This window comes from Bison bison, unplaced genomic scaffold, assembly GCF_000754665.1.
Source record: "Bison bison bison isolate TAMUID 2011002044 unplaced genomic scaffold, Bison_UMD1.0 scf7180017864469, whole genome shotgun sequence".
Classification (NCBI taxonomy): domain Eukaryota; kingdom Metazoa; phylum Chordata; class Mammalia; order Artiodactyla; family Bovidae; genus Bison; species Bison bison.
This window is the reverse complement of record NW_011495030.1, coordinates 6,793,350-6,808,064: the sequence shown is the minus strand read 5'-3', so window position 1 is coordinate 6,808,064 and position 14,715 is coordinate 6,793,350. Positions and strand designations below refer to the sequence as shown.

Here is a 14,715-nt window from a genome sequence, read left to right as displayed (position 1 = left end):
AAGATTGAAAAGTTGTAATAACTGTCATTAATCAGCAGGGTTGATGCTAGAAGTCAAGATAGAAACATTCAGTGTGACATCAAGAAGTCCATTACTATTCTGAAAAGATGGCACTCAACATTATTTTCTTCTGATCTGTTCATGTTTATATCATTTGATTTACTTCATACCTTAAGTCACCTAAGAATTTTCTGGGACAATTTTTCCAAAGGGAATGTCATGATTCCTGCAGAAAATTTTAACCTTTTGTCCCAGTTATGAGCTCAACATTTAGGTTTGCTCATGCAAATCAAATGATTTTGTACTCTCTATAGTTACAAGCATAATGATGACTCTAAATGCCTATACAGCTCAGATTTTACATCTTGCTTGTGCATTTTTCTCCTGGTTCAAAGATAGTTGTCCAAATGGTTCATTTAGTCTGTTGAAAATCCTTCTACCTGTTACATTAGTTGAATGTGATAGTAAATATATACCCTTCTTTGCCTTCCATTGAACTCCTTCAGTGTCTGTATGTGTGAGATTATTGACAGAATTAGATATTATTTTACAGTAGAGTTACAGCTGTCCAAGTTCTAAATAACAGCTATGACTAACCCCATGGTGGAAGATTCCTAATAATTTTCCAAGTTTCTTTGTTAGTGACAGGTTTCATGCATAATGCCCAGCTATTAAAGCATTAGAGTTTCTTTGATTTCTTAATCATTAACAACTTTAGCTCTGATTGCCCATGGAGTTGCAAGCTGTTAAAATTATCGTTTGGCTCTTACTAATTTTGAAACCAAGAGCTGTTTGTTCATTTGATGTAGCACAGGTCTTTATCAGAGCACACACAACTCAAGAGCACTAATAATCTACTATAAGAAAGCCTATTATAAAATAATAAATTTGTAAAAATAAATGGGAGTAAAAGGAGAGAATTCTTAAACACTAAAGAGTTTTGTTTTTTGAAAGACTCAACAAATTTTTTTCAGTAGAAAACTTTTTTTTTTGGTAATTTTAGTATTTAAATAGAGATTATTTTATTTAGAAAAGATAGAGACATGGCTGGTTCTTGTTGATGTTTGAAAGAAAACAACAAAATTCTCTAAAGCAATTATCCTTCAATTAAAAAATAAATTAAAAAAAAGGATAGGAAATCTGAAAGCTGTGTTTCAGTGCTGTAAGGTCACTTGAAATTCAACCAGAGCAAAGATAATGTTGGATTATCATGTAAGCCAACGGAATATTAAAGCATCCTGGAAAATTCTATGCATACACAGCCTTTTCAAAGCTATGCCCCTACAATACTTTACCTATAGTAAAGTAGGTATTTGTTATCTAGGTTTTCTATTTGTTAAGATCAATTGATGGTCTGATACAGTGAAAGGTGTTACCTTGACCATTCATTCATACATTCATTTAATCATCCACCATCTATTCAGAGATAGTTATTTATATTCCAAATATAGTTTATTGAAAAAAATTGAGAAATGACTTATAAAAATGACTTTTCTGTAATGTTATGGTTCTATTTCTACATTTGACTGAATGAATTTATTATTGGGTAAAGATGCTCCTATAGACTAATTCTGTGAAGACTACCTAAGAAATATATGAGAAGCTAGTTAAAATAATAAATTCCTAATCCCTATTCTCAAAGATTTTGTTGGATAGATCTACGGTAAGCCTAGCATTTGAATTTTTTTGAAACCTACTCAAATACTGATCGGAGAAGGCAATGGCACCCCACTCCAGTACTCTTGCCTGGAAAATCCCATGGACGGAGGAGCATGGTGGGCTGCAGTCCGTGGGGTCGCTGAGGGTCAGACACGACTGAGCGACTTAACTTTCATTTTTCACTTTCATGCATTGTAGAAGGAAATGGCAACCCACTCCAGTGTTCTTGCTTGGAGAATCCCAGGGACGGGGGAGCCTGGTGGGCTGCCGTCTATGGGGTCACACAGAGTCGGACACGACTGAAGTGACTTAGCAGCAGCAGCAGCAGATACTGATATATAAATAGCTTTCAAAACTTAATATAATATCATCTATAACTATTTCTTCCAAGAAGAGTCAGTTACCACATGTATTTGTTCATCTTATGTTTAATGTGGCTATTCAACTTCCTATTAAACTCCCTCCTTCTCTGGGAAGCCCCAGTGCTCTAAAGTAATGGCAGGGATAGGATGTTATCCTTAGATAGGACATCAGAAAAATGAACATCCAGCTTTCCTCAGTTCAATATTTCTAATTTCTTGGGGTTTCTTTCTAAGTATTAATTTAGTACCAGGCAATACCTGGCATTTGGAAATGCCACTACTAGGAAAAGTCAGCACTGCCTGGAAGCTCTCTCTTATTTATAGGCCCGCACTCATACTGTTCTTGTATATGAGCTATAAATCTGCCCTTCCGATGTCATTCTTTTTTAATACTTACCTGTTTGGCTGCATCAGGTCTTAGTTGTAGCACGTGAGATCTTTTGTTGTGGTGCATGAACTCTGGCTGTGGCACACAGGCTCAGTGGTTGCAGTGGGCAAGCTCCAGAGTGCACAGGCTTTAGTAGTTGTGGACTGTGGGCTCTGAAGTGCTTTGAAGCATGCAGTCTCTGTAGTTGTGATGTGTGGGCTTTGTTGCTCCGTGGCATATGGAATCATAGGTTTCCCGACCAGTAATCGAACCCATGTCCTCTGCTTTGCAAGGTAGATTCTTAACCACTAGACCACCACAGAAATCTCTTTTGTCATTCTTTATGTCACAAAACCCTCCCAAACTTGTCTTCACAGCTTTTTCTAAAGAGATACAACATAAGCTTCTGGCATGTAGAGGTCCTATTACTGAGGCAAAGGGCTTCCCTGGTGGCTTTGACGGTGAAGAGTCTGCCTGCAATGTAGGAGACCTGGGTTTGATCCCCGAGTCAGGAAGATCTATCTCCTGGAGAGGGAATTGGTAACGCTCTCCAGTATTCTTGCCTAGTAAATCCCATGGATGGAAGAGCCTGGTGGGCTACAGTTCACGGGTCACAAAGAGTCGGACACAACTGAGTGACTAACACTTTATTATTACCCAGGCAAGCAAAAATAGAAACACTTAGTGCATTTTCACCCAATCCATTCAATCCATCATTCACTTTGCAACCTTACTCTATGGTTAGAATTAAACCTCCTATTGCCCAGTTTTGAATGTATTTTCTTTTTTTTTTCTTCACCTCTTCTTTATAAGATTTGTTCTTAAGTACTGACCTGAAGAAATTTCTCCAGAATTAACTTATTTCCTTTTTGTCTACAAGCTAATCTTAATGAATTTTTGAATCTCCTATATACTAGAATATACCTCTAATCAGTGCTTCTCACTCAATATCATTACTATTAAGTATAATCATTCATTAATTATAATGTATTGTGATTTGAGTGCTTATTAAAGATAACTCTCATCTTTCTGAGGAAGTAGCTCATTTTCCTTGCAGACTATAGGCTTGCTGAGCACTGTGTGCAAGTAAAAGATGACACAGCACGTGACAATGTCTGTATGTCAGTCTGAGATGACTATATGTCATATCCTTTTATGGTCCTTGATATTTGTGCCTGCTAAACATCTGTAGTACACTAGATGCTGTGCAGGACAAAGGAAACTGATAAAGCATAGCTGGACAAAGTCTAATAATTACTCTCTCATCCTACATTGAAAATTAATATAATTGAAGACTATAGGAAATATTTCCATTTTGCTCTTCTCTAGAGTAAGTAATTCAAGTCCCTTTAACCACTTTTGTTTATTAACTCCATGATCCCCAAACTCTATTACATAAATGAAGAAACATAGTTAAACAATTTTAGCTTCTTTTATTAGTGATATAAAATTTCATAGTTGAAAAAAGGAGGCTAAAATCAAATGAAACCTGGAATGGATCAATGAGGATAAAAGCTTCTCTAACTGTATTCCCTAAAGATAAAATCATTAAAGTCTTCTAGAACAGAATGGTTAGTAACTGCTCCCCCACAAAAGTACTCAAAGTTCTTGCCTCACAAAGGATTTTTTATTTGCCGCTCTAAGATGATTCTTTAAGGAGGGGAAAAATCAGAAAAACATTCTTTTTTTTTTAAATAAATGGCACTTCTAGCACACTACAGTACTAAACCATGTGTTATCTCTTGATGTGGCCCCAATTGAAAAGTACTTTCAGATGTTTTTTTCCATTATATAAAAGAATAGGCTTGAGTTCTTTTATATCATTAGAAAATAACAACCGACGTTTTGGTGTACAGGGTCATCACTAAAATGATAACAAGAATGAAGCGTGTTGTATCCTTTGTTCACCCTGTTCATCTTCTGACTTTAGTTTTGCTTTTCATATAGTTCTTTGTGAGATTCCTGTCACATAAAAAATACAAGTAAATGTCATTATGAGTGACTCTGCAGTTTTTCATGGAAGTTTCATTTATCTAAGTCATCATAGCATTCAAAGTTGAATTGCTTCCTAAGGCAACCTCAGCATTAGTTTGTCTGATGTTTCACCAGGTTCATTCATTTCCTATCTGTTGTCAGACTGTAGGCGTCTTTGAGTATATCTTGTTCATGTATTGGGGACATTGCTATTCACAATAACTTCATATTAACACACTATTAACAGTTAACTTATGGTATCAGTGTAAGAGTCAAGTATCTGGATGGTAAGACTATTAGGTGGTTCTGTTTATAAATATATTTAGAAATGGGGAGAAATGGAAGGACAAACATTATAAAGTACATAAGTGTAGATAATAAACTTATTGTAGATTTTAACATTTTATTACATTTATCTGTTTTTTTAAATTTCTAAAATGAATAAAAATATTTGAGATCTTAGAAACAGAAGAAATTATAGTTGCTGCTTATTTCTTATTTTATATTTGCTTATCTTAGGAGACTTACCTATGCATTTTTCCTATGGTATTTCTCTCCCAGGTGTCCTTCTTTCTTGCCTATGCTGTTGAAGCATATTTTTTATATTTTAACAGTATGGAAAGTTCTTGAGTTTATATGACTAGGACCTAAAGATAAATACATAACTATAGGTGACTTTTATTCTTTTTACTTTCTAAAATTTGATGACTCAGGTTTATAGATGGATTTTTGCATGCGTTTTGCTACAAGCTGATGCTTATGGTCTTTATATTTGCAGATATGGACAGAAGTCAAGGGAGATTAATGTGTTGAGATGCATGGGAGGTTTTAGGTGATATGGAAAACAGTATGGTTGAGTTTTAGGCTGAACCACATTTTGGAGATATTAATTAAATAAAAGCCATTTTAAACATTTCTCGGGCCCAAACTCCTAGATTTTAATTCAGATTCACATCCCAATGTATTTAAAATGTTTCTCCCTTGATCCATTGGCCATTAAGAATTATGTTCAAATAGTGTATTAAAAGTATAATCATGGACTTCCTTACCACTGCTGTCCAAAGAAATATCTCATAACTCTTTCATTCTTAGCTAAATTTCTGAATTTTTGAAAATGGGTGCCCTTCCTAAGTGCTTCTCCTTTTTTCTTTTTACAATTTAAAAAATTTCCTCATCCTAACTTTATGAGACTATCAAGGAAGAAAATCTTTTACAATTATCATGAGACAGTTAAAGAAGATAAAATTGAATGCCTTGGGAGTTTTGTGTAGTACAAAAAAGCAAAGAATAATTTGGTTTATTTGTTTTTTCCCATCTAATATTTTTAGGTACAAGCCTATGCAGAAAGTGGATGGGGTTGCAGATGGTTTCACAGGAAGTGGTCAACAGACAGGCACATCTGTTGAGCAAACTGTAATTGCCCAAAGTCAACATCATCAACAGTTTTTAGGTATGTTAAGGTGTAATGCATATTAGTTGTTATTGGAATTTTGAAAACAAGAGAACTACAGTAGTGTTTTATCCAAGTACAATGTCTATTACAGGTATTAATTACATAGATTTTTCGTGTGTGCTGAAACTATACACATTATGTGATAGTTCTAGTTCATTTCTACTTTTTTTGTGTCCGCTAGGCTTATTTTTAAAAATCTCAAGCTATGTAAAACTTTTAAATTCATATGAATTAAAGGCTCATTTCTGTGGAATTGTTTCCCGGAATTTGTATTAATTGGGCTTTTGTGATCAAAATTGTGTTGTAGTTTCAGTAGTATTAGTAACTTCAAGTGCCAGAAGCAGTTCTCATTTCCTATGTAAAAAGTTGCATATGCTACAATCTCAGATTAGAAAAAATTATAAACTTTTAAGTAATTTATTCTTTTAAATTGATCATAGTATTTCCTATTTTTGTAGTTTTCTAAATGGTATACATGTTTCTTGTTACTTAGGAGTTAAGGAAGTGGAACTTGAACATTTTGCATATTCCTGTAAAAGCTAAAAGTGCAAAATGCCATTTTGCACTTTAATTGACAGCTTTTCTAGGGATAAACATGCATAGTTTCGGTACAACAGATCAAAATTAGTAGAATGTATCGGATGTGTATGTGTGTGTATGTGTCTGTGTGTGTGTATATGTGTCTATGTGCGCTTTCTGACAAAGACAACTAAAATGTACTCTCAGGACAGAATAGCTGCTGAAGTATGAGAACATTATGGTGCATTCACAAACTGGAGTCTTCAAGTATATTCTTATAGACATATGAGCTCTCAACAAGAATTTTTATGTTTCTTATTTTATGTTCTTATTTCAATTATAATCTTTAAAAAAAAAAAGCATATTTTGGATTACCTAGAAGACTAGAACGAATACTGTTCTGAAGATTTAGTTTCCACATTTGTATTTGAATTTATGATAAGGCTGGCACCAAAGTGTATTGCATTAATTGTCCAGAGCTAATGAGAAAAGAACAGACTTACTATGTAAATTACAGCTTCATCCCAAGGGAAGGCTCAATGATGTCCCAGTGCTCTGTGTGGAGGAAAGTTTCACAGCTTATTTGAATATAGAAACATAATGGGAGAACCAGCCACCATGAAGTATGTGTTGGTTGTCAAACTCAAAAGTTCCTGCACTGCAGCAGTCAATACCATATTCATGTCATGAAAGATTCAGTTATAGGACAGCATCATCATCTATCATATAAATTAACATTGTTAATTTAATGTTATTTTTTTAGGTTTCTTTATACTTAGTTTGTAGGTCTTTTGTTTTATGATTATATGAGAGGTATAAGCATAATGAGTTTAAAGCTAATGTATTTTATATACCTAAGTAACAAAATGATAAAAATAACTAAAATTGATACTGGCCAGCTCAAGGTATTTTTCTTATCATAGGGGTCCTGTATTGAGAGACACTGTGATATGTTATTTCCAGTATAATCATAGTGAAAATTTAGTTTCTCCAAAATTTTAAAACTATTCCCTCTATTCTTTTGTGCTGCTGCTGCTGTAACTTTGGTTTATAAAATACTAGTCCTTAAAATGCAAAGTCCTTACTTTTTGGACCTCTGACCTTTATTTTTTTTTCCTTTTTAGTCTGCCTAAATTTTCCTTCATTAGTCTTTAATTGGCACCATCCACAGTAACTTTTTTCCATTGTGTTGTCATGGTAACAGATGCATCTCGAGCACTTCCAGAGTTTGGAGAAGTTGAAATCTCTTCTCTGCCAGATGGTACTACCTTTGAGGATATCAAGTCACTGCAGAGTCTTTATCGAGAGCACTGTGAGGTAGGTCTTTTCAAAACATAGTATGGACACAAGCTAAGTTTTTCCAGACAACTGGCTAAAACAAATACTCCAATGTATTCCTAGAGGACAGATGAAGTTAGTTCATATTTCTTTGAACACTGATAAGCTGTTTTTTTCTTGTCTCAAACTGGAGAAGTGAAGCATGAAGGGGAGAATAAATTTTACTTTCCATCCTCTTAGCCTAGTCTGATACGAATCCTTTGATGAAGCAGTTCCACTTCTAGGTACTTATCCTAGAAAAATCCTTACATGTGGTTGAAGATATAAGTGTATAGGGAACTTGTTGCATTATGGTTTTTAATGCAAAAGATTGATTATAACTTCAGTATCTAACAGGGACTGAATAAATAAAATATGGTATAATCTATAGAGTTGAACACTATGCAACCATTAAACAGAATAGGCAACTCTAAATGTGCTTTTGTGGAACAAGCTCCAGGATTTATTTTTAAGAAAAATGCAAGACGTAAAACAGTGAGTATAGCATACTGTTGTTTTCATGAAAAAGAACATGCTGTATACATCTCTCCAGAAGAAAGAACAAAATATTAAAGCTGGTTGCCTTTGGGATCAAAACTGAGTTTAAGGAGTCAGGGGAAACAGGCTTAATTTTTTAATACACCCTTTTTAATCTTCTGAATTTTATACTGTAAATATGTATTTTTATCAAAAACTATTTTCTAGAAATGTTTAGGCATTCCTTCCAGGGATCATTGAGGCTCTAGTTTTGCTTGTTTCTTTTTGATCCTGAGTCTTCTCTTGGTGTTTTCCATCCCTCCTCCTACTTCCTTTCTTATTATCCCAGATCAGAATTGGATACGTTGTCTCCAGGAGGTGAATTCTCTCCAAGTCCACATATACTGGCCACTTACCTGGCAGAAAGAAGATAGCAGATTGCAATAGGAATTTTCTAAAGTATCCCTCCTTTTCAAAGAGGAACTGTTTAGAATTTAAGTAGCTTTATTCCAGGGCTATTTATGATCTACTTAGAAGTAAAAGATAATCCTTGGACAGTCCTCCTGACTGCTGACGATGCAGTATGTAGTGAGAAGTCTCAGCTCATAGCATTCACAGGTTTTTTTTTTTCCTACTCCAGAAATAAGAACCGCTTGAGTGAATCTGAGTGCTTGTCAAGGGTGCTAGGTTATTAACAACCAAGGGCAAGTTCTCTCCTTATTAACAAATCATGTGCCATAAGTATTTTTCAACATGTCCCGCCAGTTTGTTCCCAACATTTCTTGTTATGATGAAAAACACTGTCCATTTCTCTTCCACTGCTGCACTTTTTCCAGTAGTAGAGAATTTCTGGATGATCCTTACTTATCAAGGAAAAAAAAACTTCTCTTTTGCTTTCTATGTGAATATCATGTCTATTCAAAGGTTTATGTATAGATGCTCTAATCATTTTCTCATTGCTCTGTGTTCAGGTGAAACTCGCTTCAAGCAACCCAGCCTATACAAATATAATTTAGATTTTTTTAAGTTTATCATATTATTCAAAATATAACTTGGGGAATGATTATTTACAACTCTAAAGAATATACACTAAAATCAATCTAAATGAAAAACTCCCCCAATAAAGATGAAAATATTATTTGGATTATAAAATTTTCATTAATTGTCAGGAATACTCTATATGAGGGCTTCCCAGGTGGCACTAGTGGTAAAGAGCCTGCCTGCCAGTGCAGGAGACATTTGAGGCGTGTGTTCCATCCCTGGGTTGGGAAGGTCCCCTGGAGTAGGGTATGGCAATGCACTCCAGTATTCTTGCCTGGATAATCCCATGGCCAGAGGAACCTGGCAAGCTACAGTCCATAGGACCGCAGAGAATTGGATGCAACTTAGCGCATGCACACTGTATATGAAGAGAAAGGAACATTTATAGTAATTAATCTACATGGGAAATGGCAGTTCATAGAATGATCCTCATTTGTTTCAGAGTTACCAGTAGTCATGGCCACTCTCATGGAACATAAAGTCATCTATGAAAAGGAAGTCCCTAATTATTGTTTCCTGTCGCACTTCTAAACTTTTGATGGACAGGTACTTGGGTCTCAGATCCAGTCCTATAAATGGTTGTTTGCTTTAGGCTAGTGGCATTAGGATTATTTTAAACTATATTTGCCATACATTTTAGTCTGAACAAATTTAAAAGTGGGTGGACAGATGACAAAACGTTTTATTCATTTGTGAATGAGGCTGATACAAATGTCCTTTCAATAGAATTATTTGAGGTTATTTAATTTGAAGAGATACTTAATTTAAGGTGCACTGAATTTGTTACTTGCCTTATTTTATTTCATATTTCCTATTGTTTATGTTTTTAAGAAAGAGTAACATACCTATTTTGACTGTTATTTGGAATTCTCATAGTTGGTTTATCAAAGATACTTTGAAAGGATCACTAGTTACATAAGGAATAAATATAAGTTTCAATACAAGTTGCTCTAACAGTAATTTTTCCTTTCTATATATGCATAGTGTTCCTACATCAGTCTCATAACTAGAGACATATAAGGTATTAGATCAGATATTACTAGTTGCTCCATTAATAGATGTCTGTCAGAAGAAGCCTAAGTTAGAATCTTTCGAGAAAGCAGGTATAATAATTTGCCTCCTGAGAAGGTTTTGGGTTTTGCTGGGAGCAGCCATATCTGGATGCCCTTTACTTTCAGGGCTTGCTTTTGCATTTTTATTGTTGCTGATATTAAAGGGTGAGGAGTGTGATATTAATTTGTCCCCTTCCCTTCATTTTCATCATCCAACTACTTGCAACATTTCCTTCTAGTTCCCAGAACATGCTCCCAAACAAATTTTACTTAATATTTGAATTGGTCTCAAAGTGTCTTTGTGTAGAACATTAGTTATTCTCTGTACCATGCACAAGGCCAGGTCTACACAAGTAGCACATACTCCAGCATTAGGAAGTCATGGTTTCCTCTTTCTTCTTTAAATGTTCAGATTGATTCTCTCAGTTGCTTCTTCTTGTCTCTTAGTTTCTGTGAATTTTGCAGATCTTGAAGGTGTTGTTTTACGTGTTTTTGTTCTCAATGCTGATGACATCAAACACATTATACTGAGGACTTGTCTGTTATACTCAAAATAATCACAGAATCACGTGATCTTTGCACAAATAGGTTATTTAGTTTTATGACTGCCTTTATCTGAAGGCAAATTTGCAGACTAATTGCAATGACAGGGTGAAATTAAATATGATCATCAAAAGCTAATGAAAGTGGCAAATTTTAGCATCATCGAAAAAAATATCTTGATGCAGCTGGAGATCTGAGAAAATTAAGCAGGAGAGGTGAGGCCCATGCCCTCAAGGTTAAAAAGGAGAGAGAGTCTTACAGCTTCTCTCTAAAGGGAGTGTGTGCAAAGAGGAATGAGTGGAAGCCACTGTGTAACCACAGAGAGGCTTTTTTTCTGCCAAGACAGGCACTACCCTTGGAAGGTCAGCCTAATTCTAGTTTCTGCCCCCAGCCTCTGCTTGGCTAGGAATGCTTCAGAAGCCATGGTCTGCAGCCCTAGGCCAAGCTAACTTAGCCCTAACTCCATCTGCCACTCACAAGCACCTCCACACCTTTATCTTTTGCCCTCTTTTAGGACCAGTGGACACAGTCCAGTGAAGGCTGATGTGACTCAAATCTGTGTTCTGTGCCCATATGAATCTAACAAGAGTGGAGGCAACCAGGGAAGCAGTGGGTTAATGGGTGAAAGAAAGCGTAGGGAAGCAAGCATGATAATAGAGAGAAAAGAGGTAAAAATAAGGGTGGGGTGTGAGGTCATTCTGAGAGGAATACAAGTTACCCTTCTTAATCATTTATGTATGAGATATTTTCCTCCTTGTCTCTAGCTAATCTCTTTTGTGTTCCCATTTCCATTGGCAAAACTTAGTCTAGTTTCACTATGTCAGTTTATGAGCCCAAAAGTATCTTTACCTTTTAAGTCTTGTTACAGTATGTAATCCTCACACATCCCCATAAGTGATTTTGTAAGGTAATATCGATAACCATTTTGTTTTGTAGGCAATATTGGATGTTGTTGTGAATCTTCAGTTTAGCCTGATAGAAAAATTGTGGCAAACATTCTGGCGCTATTCTCCCTCAACTCCAGCTGACGGCACTACCATTACCGAGTCAAGGTCAGAATCAATATGCTTTTCCAATTCATTTTCATGGCTGAGTAGATGTCACAGCTAATAAATTAGAGATATGTATACCAGTTGTGAACCTTACCTGATAACCTTAATTGAAGAGATTGAAATAAACCACAAAGTACTCTCTTGAGGTTTCAGCGTGTGTATTATAGCTCCCATTTTTATTGATTTGGGGGACTGCGGTAGAACTATTTCATCCTCATGGGTTTAGTATCATATCTGCCTTTCATACTATCAGAAAGTCTTAACGTGCATAGGCAGCTCCGGGGGAGTATTTTATATATCCAGCCGTATGGCACCAGGGCAGTGGTGGTATAGTTCTAACCTCAGTAATATTTGATAAACTAAAACTATTTTTAAAGTCCATTTTCTTTTTTATCCTCATTTGCCATCTATTCATTTGCTACATTTATTCACACCAGCAATCTGAGTGAAATAGAAAGTCGACTTCCGAAAGCAAAGCTGATAACTCTGTGCAAACATGAGTCTATCCTGAAATGGATGTGTAACTGTGACCATGGGATGTACCAGGCTTTGGTGGAGATTCTCATCCCCGACGTCCTTAGACCTATTCCTAGTAAGTTAAATGCAGACAAGTACGGATGCTTTTGTTCTCCTACATTCCACCCAGGAAGTTTTGGGTAGTGACGTTGCAAACTAGAGTGATTCTAATCTCATTTAAATTTGCCACATAGAAAACACGCAACACAGAGTATTGCATGAAAGCAGCCTAGAGCAACACTGTAGTTAAAAGGGAAAAATTCTGTTTTTCAATCTTTCATTTTCTTTTTGACGAAGAAAGACAACCTAAAGATGTGACAGCCCTGATGACTAATTGCAAGAACACTCCCAGGTCAGTCAGCCAGTGTGAAAATCATTCAACCCAAGGACACAGTGTCCTTCATAAAACCCCTAATTTTTGAAATCTGTGATTGCTAGACCAGCCTCTTTCACGGTTGCTTTTGATTTGAAATGAATTTATCTTGGTTTCTACTGAAGTTAAATTTCTTTTAAAAGCATTTACTTTGTCACCGACATCATGTTAAAAACTACAAATGCAGTTTCCACTAACAGTAATGGTTAACTGGCATTTTGAGAGAAAAATCTATGTAACTGCAAGAGCATTGTATTCCCGCCATGAAGCAAATAGGAATTACGTAGATAAGTTACATTACTTTTTTAAGTGATAGCTTTTTTTTTAAGCTACTCTGTTGCAAACAAAGCTATTTTTTTTTGCAAGTGTCAGTCTAAAAGCCACTATGGATACATATGTTGGAAGCAGTTGAAAAGGTTTTAGGCCTACATCTTTATGAGCACATACTAGTAAACTTAACCTTTAGAGAAATGGAACAGAATTGCTACTCTACAGTGACATTAATAAAGTAAAACAATCTTTTAGCTTGTAAAATTAGCAACTGTGTACTTCAAGTACACTGTTCACAGTAAATTTGTATTAAAGTATTCCAGAAAATATTAACATAGGGATTTAGTAAGAAAAGGTGAAGATTTAACATTTGTATGTTTATACTTTCTTTTTAAAAATACGGTAGAGTGGAAGATATGTATGTTTCCCACCACCTAAAAAAGTATGCTTAGATGTACATTTATATATAATATCAGTGAACACACACATAAACATACATAAATATGTACACAAATTAGTTTTTTAAAAATTCAGCTGCCATAGTCTCACGTTGTTATAAATTGCTAATATCTTCTCTACTGCACCAACTGACAGTTGGTGTCCTGACTAAAGATTGATTAAAAGTGACATTGTCATGGAAAATTTCAACATGTAAATTCTCTACTGATTTATGTTCCAGAATCTGATTTTCCTTGTTTTTGTCTTACTCCCTGTGCTCTGAGTAATAATCTCTAGAGATGTTTAAGAAAAGTTGCATAGGGTAGCTCATTAGCCTGTGACATCTTGCCACCAACATAAATTTCTCTCATGAGATATAAGAAAAAAATGCCAGTGAGCACCTTCTTTGAGGCAAATCAACAACATCAGTATTCGTTAAACAATTTTAAAATCTGTTGCTTCTATGTTAGCATCACAAGACTAACTTGTAAATTCAGCAGTTACCTAACATGAACCATGTATCAAGTTTAGATGGTTTTAAGCCCCATAATTTTTAAGTACACGATACACGTGACCTTTGTTTTTCACAAATTTTTGTTTGAAAAACATTTTATTCTGTCTCTGCATTCAGAGAACTCAAATTCAGGAATTTTTATATAAGTACAGTTTTATAGTTTCTCTGAAATTACAAGATACATTAATGTGCCACCCTACCAAGTAAATTTGGAATTTTAATTCCTGTTCTATAATAAGATTTAACAAAAGTAAAGCTTAAAATACAGTTTAAATCACAGTCTTCTGATTGTATGCATTTTTGTATTAATCATAAGCAGGCTGAGACAAGTTAGTTTTAGAATAGCTTTAAATTTCTAACCATCCATTCATGAGAAAAAGTTGTCAGTCAATCTGCACAATTTAATCTGACATGAATCCCTATAGAGAGAACAAACTTAATTTTATTTTTGAAAATTTTATTTTCCTGGCTACTAGTACTTCACTCTACCATTTACTGTCCAGATGGGATTCCTTTTTTTAGCCAAAAAAAAAAAAGTTTGCATATCACACTAATTTAAAGTCAGCTTGAAGCTACTATACTCTAAAATACATTTATCTGAAAATGGAAAAAATAAAGTGAAGTGTAAAAAAATTGTGTAAGAACTCAACTGGTAGCACTTAAATGTACAAATTATGATTTCAGTTAAAGATGACCCAAAATGTCATATAATACAAAAAAGTAAAAACTAAAAATCATTTGAGATATAAAACATAATGTTTTTATTTTATAACCTCCCTAGCATTAAA

At 34.9% G+C, this 14,715-nt stretch overlaps 1 protein-coding gene across 8 annotated transcripts in view; it reads left to right on the top strand.

The window, feature by feature from the left end:
• Positions 1 to 14,715, top strand: part of RFX3 (regulatory factor X, 3 (influences HLA class II expression)) — a 333,454-nt gene that overhangs the window by 266,063 nt on the left and 52,676 nt on the right. For all 8 annotated transcript variants that reach the window (XM_010860700.1, XM_010860702.1, XM_010860699.1 and 5 more), the window contains 4 exons: positions 5,691 to 5,812; positions 7,539 to 7,651; positions 11,701 to 11,816; positions 12,254 to 12,408. In XM_010860700.1, coding sequence (XP_010859002.1) covers positions 5,691 to 5,812; positions 7,539 to 7,651; positions 11,701 to 11,816; positions 12,254 to 12,408 — 506 coding nt within the window. The remainder of the gene's footprint in view (positions 1 to 5,690; positions 5,813 to 7,538; positions 7,652 to 11,700; positions 11,817 to 12,253; positions 12,409 to 14,715) is intronic.